The sequence below is a fragment of the Trifolium pratense genome, linkage group LG4 (assembly GCF_020283565.1).
Source record: "Trifolium pratense cultivar HEN17-A07 linkage group LG4, ARS_RC_1.1, whole genome shotgun sequence".
NCBI classification, from domain to species: Eukaryota; Viridiplantae; Streptophyta; class Magnoliopsida; order Fabales; family Fabaceae; genus Trifolium; species Trifolium pratense.
This window is the reverse complement of record NC_060062.1, coordinates 58,069,779-58,086,061: the sequence shown is the minus strand read 5'-3', so window position 1 is coordinate 58,086,061 and position 16,283 is coordinate 58,069,779. Positions and strand designations below refer to the sequence as shown.

General features: G+C 35.2%; 1 protein-coding gene across 1 annotated transcript; it reads right to left on the bottom strand.

The window, feature by feature from the left end:
- Positions 1-4,271: 4,271 nt before the first annotated feature.
- Positions 4,272-5,199, bottom strand: LOC123921883. Its single transcript, XM_045974586.1, has one exon. The coding sequence runs from the start codon at positions 5,036-5,038 to the stop codon at positions 4,493-4,495; it is 546 nt and encodes a 181-aa protein (XP_045830542.1). The 5' UTR covers positions 5,039-5,199; the 3' UTR covers positions 4,272-4,492.
- Between the last annotated feature and the right edge of the window lie 11,084 nt (positions 5,200-16,283).

Sequence of the window (16,283 nt, the reverse complement as noted above, 5' to 3'; positions counted from 1 at the left end):
ATTTTCGCCTCATCTCGTGGCCACGATGGATCCTATCGTGCCACGATGGAAAAGCTTGTGGGTACGATGGTTGCGCTTCCTTATTACATTTTTGCCATTTTTTGCTGCTTTTTCCACTTTTCTTGCTTCTGGGTCTTGTAACTTCACTTTTCCCCGTATTTGCTTGCTTTTGGGCTTCAATTACTATTAAACTAACTCTAGTTTACTACTAAAAACATCATATAATTGGTTGTCATCAATACGTAACCAAAATTACAAAAAATAACCAAAACAAATTACAAAAATTAATTAATAAAACTGATATAATCACAATGTGATTATGTAAACCTCTACAATTTTGATGTTTTTATTATTATTTTATTTTATTAGAATAGCGTACAATTTTGATGTTGATATTACAACTGCGATAGATTGCGTCTCCCAATTTAAATCCATGTATATATGGTCAGAAATCAACCAGTGTCCACTTCAAGTTGCTGTCCAAGTTCAACTATGTGGCTAACAACAAATATATCACAAGTTGACAACTATTCATTAAACCAGAATCATATGTATTGTATGTAGTTCAAACTGCATAGAGTCCTATAATTAAGACAAATTTAACCGCATGATTAAGATTAAATGGTCTAAAGTTAAAGCAGTCTAAACTCAATAAATAATTTTTCTTTAAATCCAAATCATCTGGTCAAACAATTTTGTTTTTTGAACTAGTAAAAATGGAATATATAACCCCAACGTGAAACCCTTGCTAGCACATTTTATATAATTTTGACTACGATGAATACTTACTTAGGCACAATCACAAATAATACATGTTAAACACACATATGATTCAAAAAAATAAAAGGTAAAATGATTAAGTAATAGTAATCAATGTGATTAAATTATTTACCATTTAATTTTTTTTCATTTATATGAGTGTGGCCAAATATATTTTATTTGGGGTTATGCCTATCCAAGAGTCTCATCATGTATTACTACTATTGCTTTTTGTTTCGTCTTTCTTTCATATTACATTATTATTCGTCCATTTGGGTTGGCCATTTTGCCACTACATTATTATATTACATCTCACTCTCATCCAATCATTATTTGGGCTCTTTCTTTCCAAGCTCCATTTTTGGAATTTGATCTCCTTTTGCATAATTGTGTGATGCACAGTTTCAACTAAATTGATGATTGAAATGGTCTTGACGTGTAAATTATCTGTATAATCTAAATTGTATGATCTTAAATTAATAACTGAGATTTATTGATGTATGAAAAACTCGGGGAAAGTGCAACAACAAAAGGAAAAATAAGAATATTACAACCGTCAGTTGATTCAGTGGTAATTGATAGAACTGACATCCAAACCAAATTAAACAGATGTTGAAAGAAAGAAAAAAACGGAAGAATAATAAGGTTATATAATTAGTTCATCAATTTAATTTTGATTAGTTATTGGCTGGCTGCTGACAACATTTATTAATAAAGGCACTTAATAATTTCAGATGAAACATGTTGTAGATTGTTGAAGATCAAAGCAGCCAGTAGGAATGGTTGGCTAAGAAGTAGAGAATATAAAATAAAAAAGACAGAATGGACTAATATCTACCTCTCGAGTTCAGGTATGCTCCATTTAACCTACTTCCATTTAATCCAGTCCAATTGTTATATGTCTGACATGTTGATAAAAACAACTTTTTTACACTTTCAATGCATTGAATGCATGAATTTTAAGATAATTTTTTTTTATTTATGTGTTTAACTAGTGCACCCGATACACTATTTAACACTTTCCAAAAAAAAAAGTAGTCTTTTTTTTTCTTTATAGAGTCTTTGATCATTTTTACACTTTCAATACATTGAATGCACGAGTTTTAAGATAAATTTTTTTTATTTATGTGTTTAACTAGTGCACCCGATACACTATTTAACACTTTCCAAAAAAAATAGTCTTTTTTTTTTCTTTATAGAGTCTTTGATCATTAATGCGGCATAATTTAGTCTCTAACAATTACATATGAGAGGTGGGAGTTCGGGTACGCTCCATTTAGGTAGTAGTCTATTTACTCCATTACTTTCTCATGATGAATGACACGTGTTAATTAAAGGTTTTAATGGTTGTGATTTCGAAATCCTCAATATATGGAAAACATAGAAATACGCCTACTCGCACCGCTTGTTGTTCACATCTCCCCTCTTTGCCGTCTCGCCGCCGTATGACGTTCGGCCGATCCATTTTACCATGCTGGGAATAAAAAGTATAAGGATAATAAAATAGAAACTTAATGTTGCAGAGTTACAGAGATTAAATAGAACAATCAATCATTATAGAGTTAATTTCAACTCAAATAAGAGTCACAGAGATTAAAAAAATTGTGGAAAAGAGAATTGTGAATTTGTGATTATATGAGTTGGTGTCGCTGTATTGTTATTTCTCTGAAGTTTAATTCATGAATTTTGTTCTTCAAATAACCAATTGCAAAGCTCTTGAACAGAGTTGGTAAAATCTTGCTGAATTTTTTTCGCGGCGACAATAAAGAGCGACATCGTCGGAAGGAAAGAGAGAACATCACCATCGTCGGAAGGACAGAGAGGCCATGACATGAAAGAAGAAGATGGAACGCGCAGGACAAATGGTGTGTTTGGTAACACAAATAAGCTAGCTTATAGCTTATTATATGAGCTTATAAGCTTGTTTCAAAAAATTAAAGGGGTTTGGTAACAAGCTTTTTGTACTAGCTTATAGCTTTTTTTCAGATGCTATTTCAAGTAGCATTTAAGCTTATAGGTTATAGCTTATAGCTTTTTACACTTTATTCTATTTTTACCCTTTAATTTAATAACTACCCATTCTAAAAAATAAACTTTATTTCTTTTATTTAAGAAAGAGGGCGACTGAGTTTATTTCTTTTATTTTATTTTAATTAAATAAATAGTTGAAATCTTTTTATCCACATGTCACACATGTGACAATTGGACTGAGTTAAATGGAAGTAGGTTAAATGGAGTATATCTGAACTCAATGGATACAATATCCGCAATTATTGAAAGATAGCACATATCTTACAAAAAATAATCTCATTTTCTCTTAAAAATTGTTGTTTCAGATTTTGGTTAATTTTAAAAGCTTAAAAAAAACAATTAATTTATTAAAAATGACTTTTTAGTTAAAATACTATAAATTTTAACTCAAATAATTTAAACAAACCATACTATAGAAGGATAAAAAAATTAAGGATAATAACAATGACATGAGAAAGAAAGAAAAAGATTCAAAGCCATACACGCAAGGCTTTCCTTTGGCCAATTTCATTCTTAATTTGAGACTCACTTGCGTGTACAACAAAGATGACAAATTTCATCTTTCATAGTTCAAAAGATGAGATTGCCCTCACATCACGGGCGGACCTGCTCAAGGCATGGTGTGGCTATAGCCACACCAGCTCAAGTCCATATTTTTTTCAAAAAATTAATAAATTATTTTAAATTATTCTTTATACATATTCATACAAATATTAATGTAAATATTAGTTTAGAGTTTATTATTGATGATTGTAAGTCTCTCGTACACATATTAGTTTAAGTATTAGTGAAAATATATGTAGTATATTGGGTAAAATTAGTAATTGAACTATCATATAATGACATAGAAAGTATATATTTAATTAATATTTAATTTTTTCAAGTAAGATAATATAGGTAAAATTGGAATAAAAATTAATAAGTTTTAAGCTAATTGATAAGCTAGTATAATTTTGGATTCTATATATTTTGGTTCAAAGTAGTATTTTGCGAGGCATCAAATAATAATGATATGCATGAATTTTTTTGAATATAAATTTTGTGATTTTTTGGATATAGTTTGTTGGTTTCGTTTTTTGAATAGAAATCCTCTGGTTTGTTTATTTGTTGTTGCTCTTTTTTTGGTAGTAATCTCATATATTGTTTGTTGTTTAACTAAGCTATCAAAATAATTTTTTTTTTCCATTAGTGCCTAAGCTTTTTAGCCCCACTAGTAATTTATGTCTGGGTCCGCCCCTGCCTCACATATTTATACACTTCACATTGCGGGAACCTCCACCATCACGCATAGTGTGGTCCTGGGTCAGATACTCATATTGCAGTCCTTAACCCGGCTCTAATACCATATTAAATATGCTTGGATGTCATCCCCAAAAGCTAGCTCAAACAGTGAGGTTACCCTCACATATTGATACACTTCACATCGCGGGAACTTAAACAATGTGTGACTTCAAACAAACAACATATTCAACATTCCAAAATTTCTAAACCGAACTACCAAATTAAAATTAAAATATATATACACATTCTCAAATCTAAATAATCTCTCAAATCTTGATTGAGAAATTATTATTAATTAATCCAACAAAAACATATAATGCATAAACTAACTACACCTAATTAAAAATAAAACTATTTCTACTTTTTTTTTTCCTTTTCATTATTATCATTCAGACATACTGTACCATGATTCCTCTTTGATTCAACTACCAACAAACCTTAAACCACCATCCCAAATTTTAACAACATTTCCGTTAAGCTCCGTTAAATCTTGACACGTGTACCAACCATTTTCAGTCACACCATTTCTCAATCTCAACACCTTCTCCCAACATTTGCACCATTCCAACTCACCTTCTTGTTCCCACCCTTCAGCAACCGGCAATAGCCGGTCGTAGCAACTAGTACTATCGATGAGTCCACATTGCATGTCATCTTTAAAATACACCGTAAACTTTCCTTTCATAACACCGTCAACCCCGTCAAAAATTTCTGTCGATGTTTTCTTAATTGGTGTCTCAATTTCTGTCATTTCATCATTTACAGAAATAGTAGAAATTGAGACACATGTGTCAGCTTTTATGGAAATTGGCTCTTTAGGACAACCTGATGAGCGAATCTTCCAGAAGCTAAGAGCGGCGGTGAGAAGAGCTAGCCAAGTCCATAAATTGTTTAGAATTGTGATTAAACCAAAGTTTAAGTAATTGAAGGCTAAAGCCTCAACATTGGAATCTAACAAGAGGTTCATTTTTATTTATTTTTTTGGTTTGTGGTTTGTGTATGAGATGAATGAATTGAATAAGAGAGAGGGAGTGAGGAGGGTGAAGATATAAGAAAGGAGTGGATGAATAGAGAAATGAGGGGTGGGTGGGATCTCTAATAAGATGCCTAGAATCGATAAGTAAGATGCCAAGGTATATTACATTGCTGACACACATATACTCCCCTCTCTTCACTCACCACACAATAAATAAATTATTTTAATAAAATAAATTATTATTAAGCTAAAAAAAATGGTACCACCTTCCATGAATATATATATATATAATATATATCGTCAAATAAATTTGAAGTTTCTATATGTGCATTTTTACTAATATTTAATTAAAGTAATAAGTACTTTTTTCTAATATATATATATATATATAATGGCAACGAAAATTTCTTAATAATAAATTTCTTGAGTACTTTAATTATATTAATAATACTACATTTTGTATTAAATATATATAAACAAAAATAACAATGTATTTGTTCATATTTGGATTAAATATGAGTTTAATTGAGATGCACTGACGATGTAAAATAGTTTTACACGATCGTCCAATAAATAACCATGATTTTACCATGTCATGTCAAGAAAGTCGGGTGAAATGGGGTGATGTGGCGGAAAACATGGTTAGTATTGGTTGACGGTGTAAAATTTACACCGTCAGTGCATATCAATTAAATCCATCAAATATCCCTTCTAGTCCAATATAAAAAAATGTTTACTTCTTAGATTCATTAAAAAATTAATGTATCGATCTAGTCTATGTCATAAACCAAATGAACCAATCTTTCAATGAATCTAAAAAGTAATTTTATTCTCTTTATAATAAGAACTAGAGAAAGTACATTTATACTTTTGTTTAGTATCAAATATATTTTCTTTTATTTAAGACCGTGAGGAGTAGTAAATGAAGGGCAAATGCATATTTTTCTTTTCATCTTCAGTTTGTAGATGACGTACTTAAATTATTTGGTTATATGAATTGGACTAATACCAGAATTATTAAAGTCACGTTGATTCTCTTTGAATTAATTTTAAGGTTTAAAGTTAATTTTTACAAAAAGCCTACTGATTTGTGTTTGATTGTAAAATTGACCAATTATCGTTTCTTTATTTGGGCCTACCAATTGGGGGTAATCCTCCCTCTCCTTTTGGAACTCGTTGATTGATAGAACTCGGAAGAAATTGTCGGGGTGGAACAATTGACATCTATCTATGGGCGGCCACCATGTTATGCTTAAATTTGTCTTGTCATTGTTATCATTTTTTTCCCTTTATTTCATACTTTGATAGAATCTCATTTTAAATATTTTCTTTGGGGTAGGAGTGAGTGTCGCGGTGCGAAAAATATCCTCGAGTGTAAACGCTCGAAAAGAAACAGAGTCGCCACCGAATTTTATTTATCCCAAAGAAGGGAAAGGAAAATATCGAGAAAACCTTGAGGGGTGAGAAAAATGGGTTCGGGAGTTGGTTATGCGAGGGGAATGTATTAGCACCCCTCACGTCCGTTGTACTCAACGGGAACCTTTTAGAGGGAAATGTTTGTTTGCTTTAATGTGTTTTTTAATGTTTGCTTGATTACTCGTTTCTTACTTCATCGATGGAAAAAGTTTTTTATTTATTACTATTATTATGGATATGGGGAAAAATGTTTTTGTTTTTTATTATTGTGCCCGACAAGATGTTGAATCCTGCTCCTACGTATTCCCAGGTGCAATGAGAAAATCAGGGTTTCGTAGTTCAGGGTAAAAAATGTTTGTGGGTTGGTTGCTTTTAGACGAATGATGTCTAAGTCGCATTCTCGTATTTAAACGCTGCTTGTATGCTCACACTTTGGAGGCTTAAGCGTGGTTTGTAGTACGAAGAACGTCGAATTCTCGTATTTAAACGCTGCTTGTATGCTCGCAAAGTGGAGGCATAAGCGTTGTTTGTGTTACGGAGAAAGGACGAAAACGTCACCCATTTTATGAAAAGAGTTTTACTTTTACTGCGCGCATGGGTAGTGAAAAAGGTTTGAGTGTGTTGAGTTGATTTTAGGAGTTTTTATGAAAACATCTGAGAATGAGGATAATCCGAGTCGTGAGCCATACGTCAGGGTCTCGAATTATCCGGGGAAGAAAGTCATACGTCAGACTAACCCTTTTCATTCTGATTATGCTTAAATTCTTTTATTTGATTTAAGAAAATCAAAAGAAAAGATGAAGCGGATGATGAAGTGTTTTAACGTTTTTTAGCGTTGGGGAATGAGAATGATTCAAGTCACGAGCCATACGCCAGGGTCTCGAATCATTCAGAGAAAGAAAGCCATATGTCAGACAAACCCTTTTTCATTCCGATTATGATTTAGTTTGAGATGTTTAAGCAAGATAACCAAGAAACAAAGCAAACAGATATAATATAACAATAAATATATGCATGAACTGAAGCTTTTATCAACCGATCAATTTTGCTTAATCGTGATTGTTTAGGGAAAATAATAAGAATGAGAATAATTCGAGTCACGAGCCATACGTCAGGGTCTCGAATTATTCAGGGAAGAAAGCCATACGTTAGACTGACCCTTTTTCATTCCATTTATTTTAGTTACACGGCTCTTTAAGTAAAGAAGTGCTTTTGAGAAACAAACTTGAGATGAAAGTATTAAATCAAGTAAGTACACTAAACATTAAATATGAACTTATTAAAATAAGCTTATTAAATCAAGTAACTAATAATCACTTATTTAAGTGTTTAACCATTTAAGCACTTGGTAATTTAATCACTTTTAATCAAACAACTTAAATGGTTACTCACTTAATCAAGTATTTAATTAATTGACTAATTAATCAATAACTCAAATAATCATTTCCAATGGATAAGTACTTATCTAAATAAGCACTTATGTGAATAAGCTCTTATTTTAATAAGCACTTATATGAATAAGCTCTTATTTGAATAATCACTTATGTGAATAAGCACTAAAAAATAAATAAACCGCCACTGGGGGTGTAAACCGGGGTTTGGGGGTGAGGCAATAGCAAAGCTGCACACCAAGCCCAGCCCAGTTCGTCCAAAAAAACTAAACAGAACAAAAATGATTCAGCGTGTCATCAGGATCAGGGTGCGCGATAGGCTTCACAGATCTGGGATTTCTGATTCATCAGATAGCTTGGATTTTAAAATAACCAAACAGATCTCAGCCTTTCACCAGATCCAACAGACATGTTTTAAACTTGGGAGGGAGCCAATGATGCGCTGACACGTCATCGTCTTCAACCTCCCTTCATCTTCATCCTTAAGAAGAACACGGCGAAGAAGCCATGGAAGCTTCAAGAGCTTCGGCCGGGCAACAACAACAAGATCAAAACTTCATCAAAAATTAAAATATTATATACTGTTTTTCTCGAAATCTTGCGTAGATTATGAATATAAACTTATATGTTTCAAAAGATATTTGTATCTCAAAAATAAGTTCGAAACTTTAAAACCCAAAAAATTTTAAAATCTAGATTTGAACAGATTAAGTAAAATCAAGGATTGGAAAAGCTTCAGTGGGTATTTATAAGCAAAATACGTTGGGAAACATACTGGTTTCGAGCTTTGCTTTGGTGGGTTAACTAATATGCAATGAGCTGACAACAGATTATCACTTAATTAAGAGACCCAATATTTTGGGATTCTTCTCAAACCAGACAGCTAGCATTATATATATTGTTTCCTTTTCTGTTGTAAATAATAAGCATGACGACAATAATTTAGGTTTGGTGATTAACTTGTAATTGTATATATTTAGCATTTGCCTAAAGGAATAAACAGATTCTTTCCCATCACAAATTTGTTATGGTACCAGAGCTTCCACACTGGTGAAAACGTGTGAAGTCTTTGACCATGGAGGACAAATTGGGAAAGGAGGAGATAGGTATTGTCAAAAAGACTCCTTCTCCTTATGATTTGAATTCCAATGATAATCCAGGAAACCTAATCACCCAGGTTCAATTGAAAGGTGAAAATTATGACGAATGGTCTAAAGCTATTCATATATCTCTCCGTGCACGACGCAAATGGGGATTTGTGGAAGGAACCATCGAACAACCAAAAGAAGGTTCTTCCAATTTAGAAGACTGGTGGACAGTAAAGTCCATGTTGGTGTCATGGGTGTTGAACACAATAGAACCAAGTCTACGTTCTACCATCTCATATCAAGAGAACGTAAAGCAACTGTGGGAGGACATTAAGGAGCGGCTCTCGATCGTGAATGGCCCAAGAATTCAACAAATAAAAGCAGAGTTGGCGGAATATCGACAGACCGGGATGACTATGGTGACTTACTATGGAAAGTTGAAAAGCTTGTGGGATGAACTTTCAAATTATCAGCAACTTCCTATGTACACATGTGCGGGTTGCACATGTGATGTTAAAGGCAAATTGGAGAAACAAAGAGAAGAAGAGAAAGTTCATTAATTCTTGATGGGCCTAGATGATACTCTTTATGGTACAGTGCGCTCTAATCTTCTTGCAACTGGTCCATTGCTTAAATTGAATAGAGTGTACGCTACTCTGGTGCAAGAAGAAAGAGTGAAAGCCATTTCTCGAGGAAAAGAGGAACGAGGAGAGGTAGTTGGGTTCTCTGCACAAGTACGTGGCAGATCCAAAGGACTCACTGAGGTGAAAGACAAGGATGTGGAATGTTCAAACTGTAAACGATCAGGTCATGAAGCTGACGGTTGTTTCCAACTGATCGGGTATCCCGGATGGTGGGGAGATCGACCACGGGGTGAAGAAAAATTCGGTGGACGTGGGAGAGGACGACATCGAGGAGGATCTACATATGGCAGAGGAAGAAATGATGGGAATGTTCGAGCTAATGCAGCACACGTCAATGGAGAAACCAGTGCTGCAATGACTCTTCCTAATAGGAATGCATTGTCAGGACTGAACAATGACCAATGGAACACCCTGGTGGATCTGCTGAATAATTGCAAAGACAACGTAAATGACAGGATGACAGGTAAAGACTGTGAATGGATTATTCACACAGGTGCTTCTAACCAAATGACAGGTAATCTAAAACTCTTACATGATGTAAGAGAAATAAAAGGATGCCCATTTGGATTCCCAGATGGAAAACAAGTGCTTGCCACTAAAGAAGGGACAGTGAGTCTTGACGGAGGATTAAAAATTGACAATGTGCTTTATGTGCCAAAATTTAGCTGCAATTTGAAATCTATCCCTCAATTAACTGTTGAGACAAAATGTGTTGTTCATTTCACTGATACCTTATGTGTTATGCAGGACCACACTTCGAAGATGCTGATTGGAGCGGGTGAGCAAAGAGATGGGCTTTATTTCTTCAAGGGTATTCGACATGAGAAGGCACACAAGGCTAGTGAAACCTGTCAACTTAATTTATGGCATCAACGCATGGGACATCCTTCTTTAAGGATCACTCAATTAGCTTCTAATATAGGACATGAAAGTAGTGAATTGAAAAATAAAGCCTGTGATGTATGTTTTCGGGCTAAGCAAACTAGAGATGTTTTTCCATTAAGTACTCATAATGCTTCAAGTAGTTTTGATTTAATACATTGTGATCTATGGGGACCTTATTGGACCCCCTCATCTTGTGGTGCTTCATATATTTTAACAATAGTGGATGATTTTTCTCGTGCCATATGGATTTATCTACTAATTGATAAAAGGGAAGTGTCACACACATTGATAGATTTTTTTGCTTTGGTTGAAAGACAATTTGATAAAAAGGTTAAAATGATACACAGTGATAACGAAACTGAATTTATATGTTTGAAAAATTACTTCAGTAAGCATGGAATAGAATTCCAAACATCTTGTTCAAGAACACCACAACAAAATGGACGGGTAGAACGCAAACACCGGCACATTCTTAATATTGCTCGTGCCCTACGATTTCAAGGTAACCTTCCTATCTCTTTTTGGGGAGAGTGTGTCTTGACTGCTGGGTACTTAATTAACCGCACGCCTACTCCGGTTTTGCGGGGGAAAACACCATATGAGATGTTGTATGGACAAGCCCCCTCGTACGATCATTTGAAGGTTTTCGGTTGTTTGTGTTATGCTCACAACTTGGAAAAAACAAGTGATAAGTTTGCTAGTCGAAGTAGAAAATGTGTTTTTGTTGGATATCCAAGTGGTAAAAAGGGCTGAAAATTTTTTATTTGGATTCTTGACGTTATTTTGTATCACGTGATGTTAAATTTTTTGAGACAGAATTTCCTTATGCTCATACAAGTGAGGAGGGGACTGCTCCCGCTGTAGAACCAATTGAATTATCTTCTTTATTTGTTGATGATAATAGTGAGTCAAGTGATCAAGTTGGACTAAGCAAAACAGACGCAACCAACAACGTTGACATAAGTCTGAACGAAAGGGGGGGTGCAAGTGACTCAGATAATCAGTTAAATGATGTGGTCACAGGTTCCGATGAAGAAGAATCTAGCAATTCTAATTTAAACTCCCCTGCTTCAGAATCAGATAATGATGACAACGCGGAAGAGTTGGGAAGAGACCATCGCATCAAGATGCCCTCAATCAGATTGCGTGATCACGTGACTCATACTGTGCAGAAATTAAGCCTGTCTCCCAAGTCACCCTCTTCACAGCATGTTTCAGGTGCGCCTTACCCGCTAACACATTATGTAAATTGTGCAAATTTTTCTTTACAACATCGCAAGTTCATTGCCGCTGTTACTGCTGAACGCGAACCTGTTCATTTTTCTGAAGCGGTAAAAGATGTTAAATGGAGACTTGCAATGCAGCAAGAACTTCAAGCGTTGGAAGAAAATGACACATGAATTTTACAGCCCTTGTCGGCTGAGAAGAAACCTCTCAGTTGTAAGTGGGTGTATAAAATTAAGCATAACTCAGATGGCACCATTGAACGTTACAAGGCAAGGCTGGTCATTCTTGGAAATCACCAAGTAGAAGGAATTGACTACAATGAGACGTTCGCTCCGGTTGTTAAAATGGTCACAGTTCGCCTTGTTCTAGCTATTGCAGCAGCAAAGCAGTGGGAAATCCATCAAATGGACGTTCACAATGCGTTCCTCCATGGCGATCTTCATGAAGATGTCTATATGAAGTTGCCTCCAGGCTTTCACACGTCATCACCAGGGCTGGTTTGCAAGCTGCGCAAATCATTATAGGCTTAACTACACATTTGGTCCCTTACGTTTATTTTAGGTTTCAATTTGGTCCCTTACGTTTAAAAAGTATCAATTTGGTCCCTTACGTTTATTTTAGGTTCCAAGTTAGTCCTTTCCGTTAGTTTTGTCACTAACACCGTTTGAACAGTACACGTGTCAGCGTGTCAAAGTGCCACGTGTCAGTCCACGTATGCAAATTGACTGCCACATGTGACAAAATTGACGGAAAGGACTAACTTGAAACCTAAAATAAACGTAAGGGACCAAATTGATACTTTTTAAACGTAAGGGACCAAATTGAAACCTAAAATAAACGTAAGGGACCAAATGTATAGTTAAGCCATCATTATATGGGTTGAAGCAAGCCCCTCGATGTTGGTTTGCTAAACTATCTGCTGCATTGTTGCAGTTCGGGTTTCATCAATCATGTTCTGACTATTCACTTTTTAACTTGGTAACTCATGATGTGCAACTCGTAGTTTTGGTGTATGTCGATGATTTGATTGTTTGTGGAAATAACTCCGCTGCCATTTTACGCTTCAAAACGTATCTCAGTAATTGTTTTCACATGAAAGATTTGGGGACTTTAAAATTTTTTCTTGGTGTAGAAGTTGCAAGGAACTCAAGTGGGATATTCTTATGTCAACGCAAATATGCTCTCGACATAATTCAAGAAACAGGTTTACTTGGAGCCAAACCCGTGTCAACACCCCTTGAGCAAAACCACCAGCTTAGTCTTGCAACAGGGCCTCCTCTTGACCAACATGAACGTTATCGGCGTTTAATTGGTCGCCTCATCTACTTGTGTTTTACCAGGCCAGAGCTATCTTATTGTGTTCTCACCTTGTCACAATTCATGCAGCAACCTCGTGTGGACCATTGGAATGCAGCACTTCGTGTTGTTAGATACCTTAAAGGAAGCCCGAGACAAGGCATACTTCTTAGCAAGACAGCTAGTTTTCAGTTGCATGGATGGTGTGATTCTGATTGGGCAGGCTGCCCTTTAACTCGACGTTCAACTACTGGCTGGTTTGTGTTTTTGGGTCACTCACCCATCTCTTGGAAAACTAAGATACAACACATTGTCTCGCGTTCCTCTGCTGAAGTAGAATATCGCGCTATGGCTACAACTACTTGCGAACTCAAATGGATTAAGAGTTTTCTTTTTAATCTTGGGATCCAACATAAAGGTCCCATGCGACTCAGTTGTGATAACCAAGCAGCTTTGCACATTGCTAAAAATCCAGTTTTTCATGAACGTACAAAGCATATCGAAGTGGATTGTCACTTTATCAGGAATGATATGCAATGCGGTAATATTCAGACATCATATGTCTCTACACATTTACAATTAGCAGATATTTTTACCAAGGCTTTGGGACGACATCAATTCGGAACTCTACTTGGCAAGATGGGCATTCGTAATCCTCATGCACCACCTTGAGGGGGGGTAATATGCAATGAGCTGGCAACAGATTATCACTTAATTAAGAGACCCAATATTTTGGGATTCTTCTCAAACAAGACAGCTAGCATTATATATATTGTTTCCTTTTCTGTTGTAAATAATAAGCATGACAGCAATAATTTAGGTTTGGTGATTAGCTTGTAATTTTATATATTTAGCATTTGCCTAAAGGAATAAACAGATTCTTTCCCATAACAAATTTGTTATTAACACCTACTCTTTTCTATAGCTATTTTGAGCTTTGGATGTGCGTTTCTGGGTGCTTTTATTTGATTCTTTTGATGGTTTTAAGATTTAGGAAGTGTTTGGAGTGATTTGGTTGAAGAAAATTGAAGGTTGGAGGTGGTTTTAATGGATTTCAAATTTTGGAAAGAAATGGAGAAAAGGTGAGCTTTTTTGTGTTTCTTTCTCTAATTTCTCTCTAACTCTCGCCTCCTTTTGCTCTGAAATATTGCGTCTACTTATACTAGGAAATTAGGGTTTTTTGGTGAATCAAAAGACAAAATTGAGAGTTACAGAGATTGTGACATGAGGAGTGTTGATGCAGTGGTTCAGTTTTGCAGTAAAACACAAGAATGAAAAAGAGAAAAGGTCAATGAAGAAAGAGGGCAAGATTAGAGCTCAAAGAAGGAGATGAGATGCAAACAGCAGCAACAACAACGTGCTGCTCTATTTTTTGTGTTTGTCCTCTTTTTTTTTTATTAGTAATAATAGTAGAAAATAAGTAAAACAAATAATAGGATGAAAATAAATTAAAAAGAGGGTAGGACAAAATTAGGGTATGACAGTGAGGAAGCTAGGACCATCAATTAGGTTAAGTGGGATATAGTGTGTTAGATCGGGACGACAATGATTTAGGGGTTCAGAGAGTGAGGGTGTTTAATTGTTCTCTTTTAGGATAGTGGTCGTGGAGGATGCTTGTGAATTAAGAGGGGTTGTGGTTTAAGATTTCAGTAGCAAAGTATGGAATAAAAGATGGTAGAATTAATGGGGGAAGTCGAAAGACGTCAGTGTGGTGGAGAGATTTGATTAGTATCAAAGAGGAAAATGGTTTGAGTGTGAGTCGGTGGTTTGAACACAACATTAGTAGAAAGGTTGGTAATAGTGAAAGTTCTTCCTTTTGAAAAGATCAGTGGTTGAAGGGTGAGCCTTTTTGTATCTGATATAGTACTGTATGATTTGTACGACTTTGTTTAAGAATATTTTGGTGGCAGAGATGTTTAAATTGGGGTGGGGCGCTGGCAAAGGTGATTGAAGGAAGTTTCAACGATTGTTTTTATGGGAGGGTCGCAGGCTGTAGATGGTTGTATGCTGTTGAAAAATTATTGTTACCAGGTAGACAATAGTGATATTTGGAGATGGCATCTTGATCCAACTAAAGTGTAATCAATTATGGGGGTATATCATTTCCTAACTGATGCAAATCAATTTGTCCCGGGTATAAGAAGATCATTTGGAATAATTTATGGCTTTGAAAGTCTCTATCTTTTCTCAGAGATTGTTCCTAAAGGAATACTCCCTCCGTGACATTATATAAGCAAAAAACTCCTTTTTAGGTTCATTGTTTTATTAATGTATTTAGTCTACATTATAGATCAAATACATTAATAAAGCAACAAACCTAAAAAGGTGTTTTTTGCTTATATAGTGTCACAGAGGGAGTATAATGTTATAATTCCTAAAAGAACAGTTATGAGAAGAGTCAAACAATTCTTAATGAACATGGGATAAAGAAGTTGTTGCAAATTGCCTTGAAAACGAAGAAGACAGCAAAAACTTACTGTTTTGGCGCCTCGGGCGGAATTCCGGTGTCCCGGGCGAAATTTTCAGCAAGAATGAAGCTGACTTTCTGTTTCTGCGCCCCAGGCGAAAATTCATGTGCCCCGGGCGAAAATTAAGCAGTAATATATATTTGTCACATTTTCTGATATTTTTAAGGTGATTTTAGGGTTTCTAAGGCCAACAAAAGACTAGGGTTTATTAGAGAACTTTTCTTGGGCATACTCTAGGGTTAGGGATTGATTCATCACCTTGTAAACACTTATTGATTGAATCTCTTGGTCATGGGAAGAGATTCGGGAAAAGCGTAGAATTTAGGATCAAGGCTAAATTCTTGCAACTCTTGTATTGAATCTTTGTAATCAAGCTTTTCATTGATAGTGGAACGGAGAGTGGCTCTCTTCCCCAGAGTAGGTCGGTTTTGATTGAACTGGGTAAACATTTGCTTCGTGTTCTTTACAGTTTTATCGCTTATCTTTTGTTCGTGATTATTATTGTTATTTCCACGTTTTGATTGCTTATTCGATTTGCTCCACACATCAAGATTATTGGTGTGATTTTATTAAAGAATTCACAACAATTGGCGCCCATCGTGGGGCAAAGGATCAAATGATTTAAGTATCATAGGTTCTAAGTGGGGCATTGAAAAGTTCACCGGGAGTAACGACTTTGGGTTGTGGAAGGTGAAGGTGAGGGCAATATTAACATAGTAAAAGTGTTCAGAAGCATTATTAGGAATTGCGAACATGCTAATACTTTCTCAACAGCAGAGAAGACCGAGATGAATGATAAGACATTGAGTGCCATTATCATG

Excerpts from the sequence above, each read along its gene's own strand:
- LOC123921883 (XM_045974586.1), bottom strand. The coding sequence starts at position 5,038 with ATGAACCTCTTGTTAGATTCCAATGTTGAGGCTTTAGCCTTCAATTAC.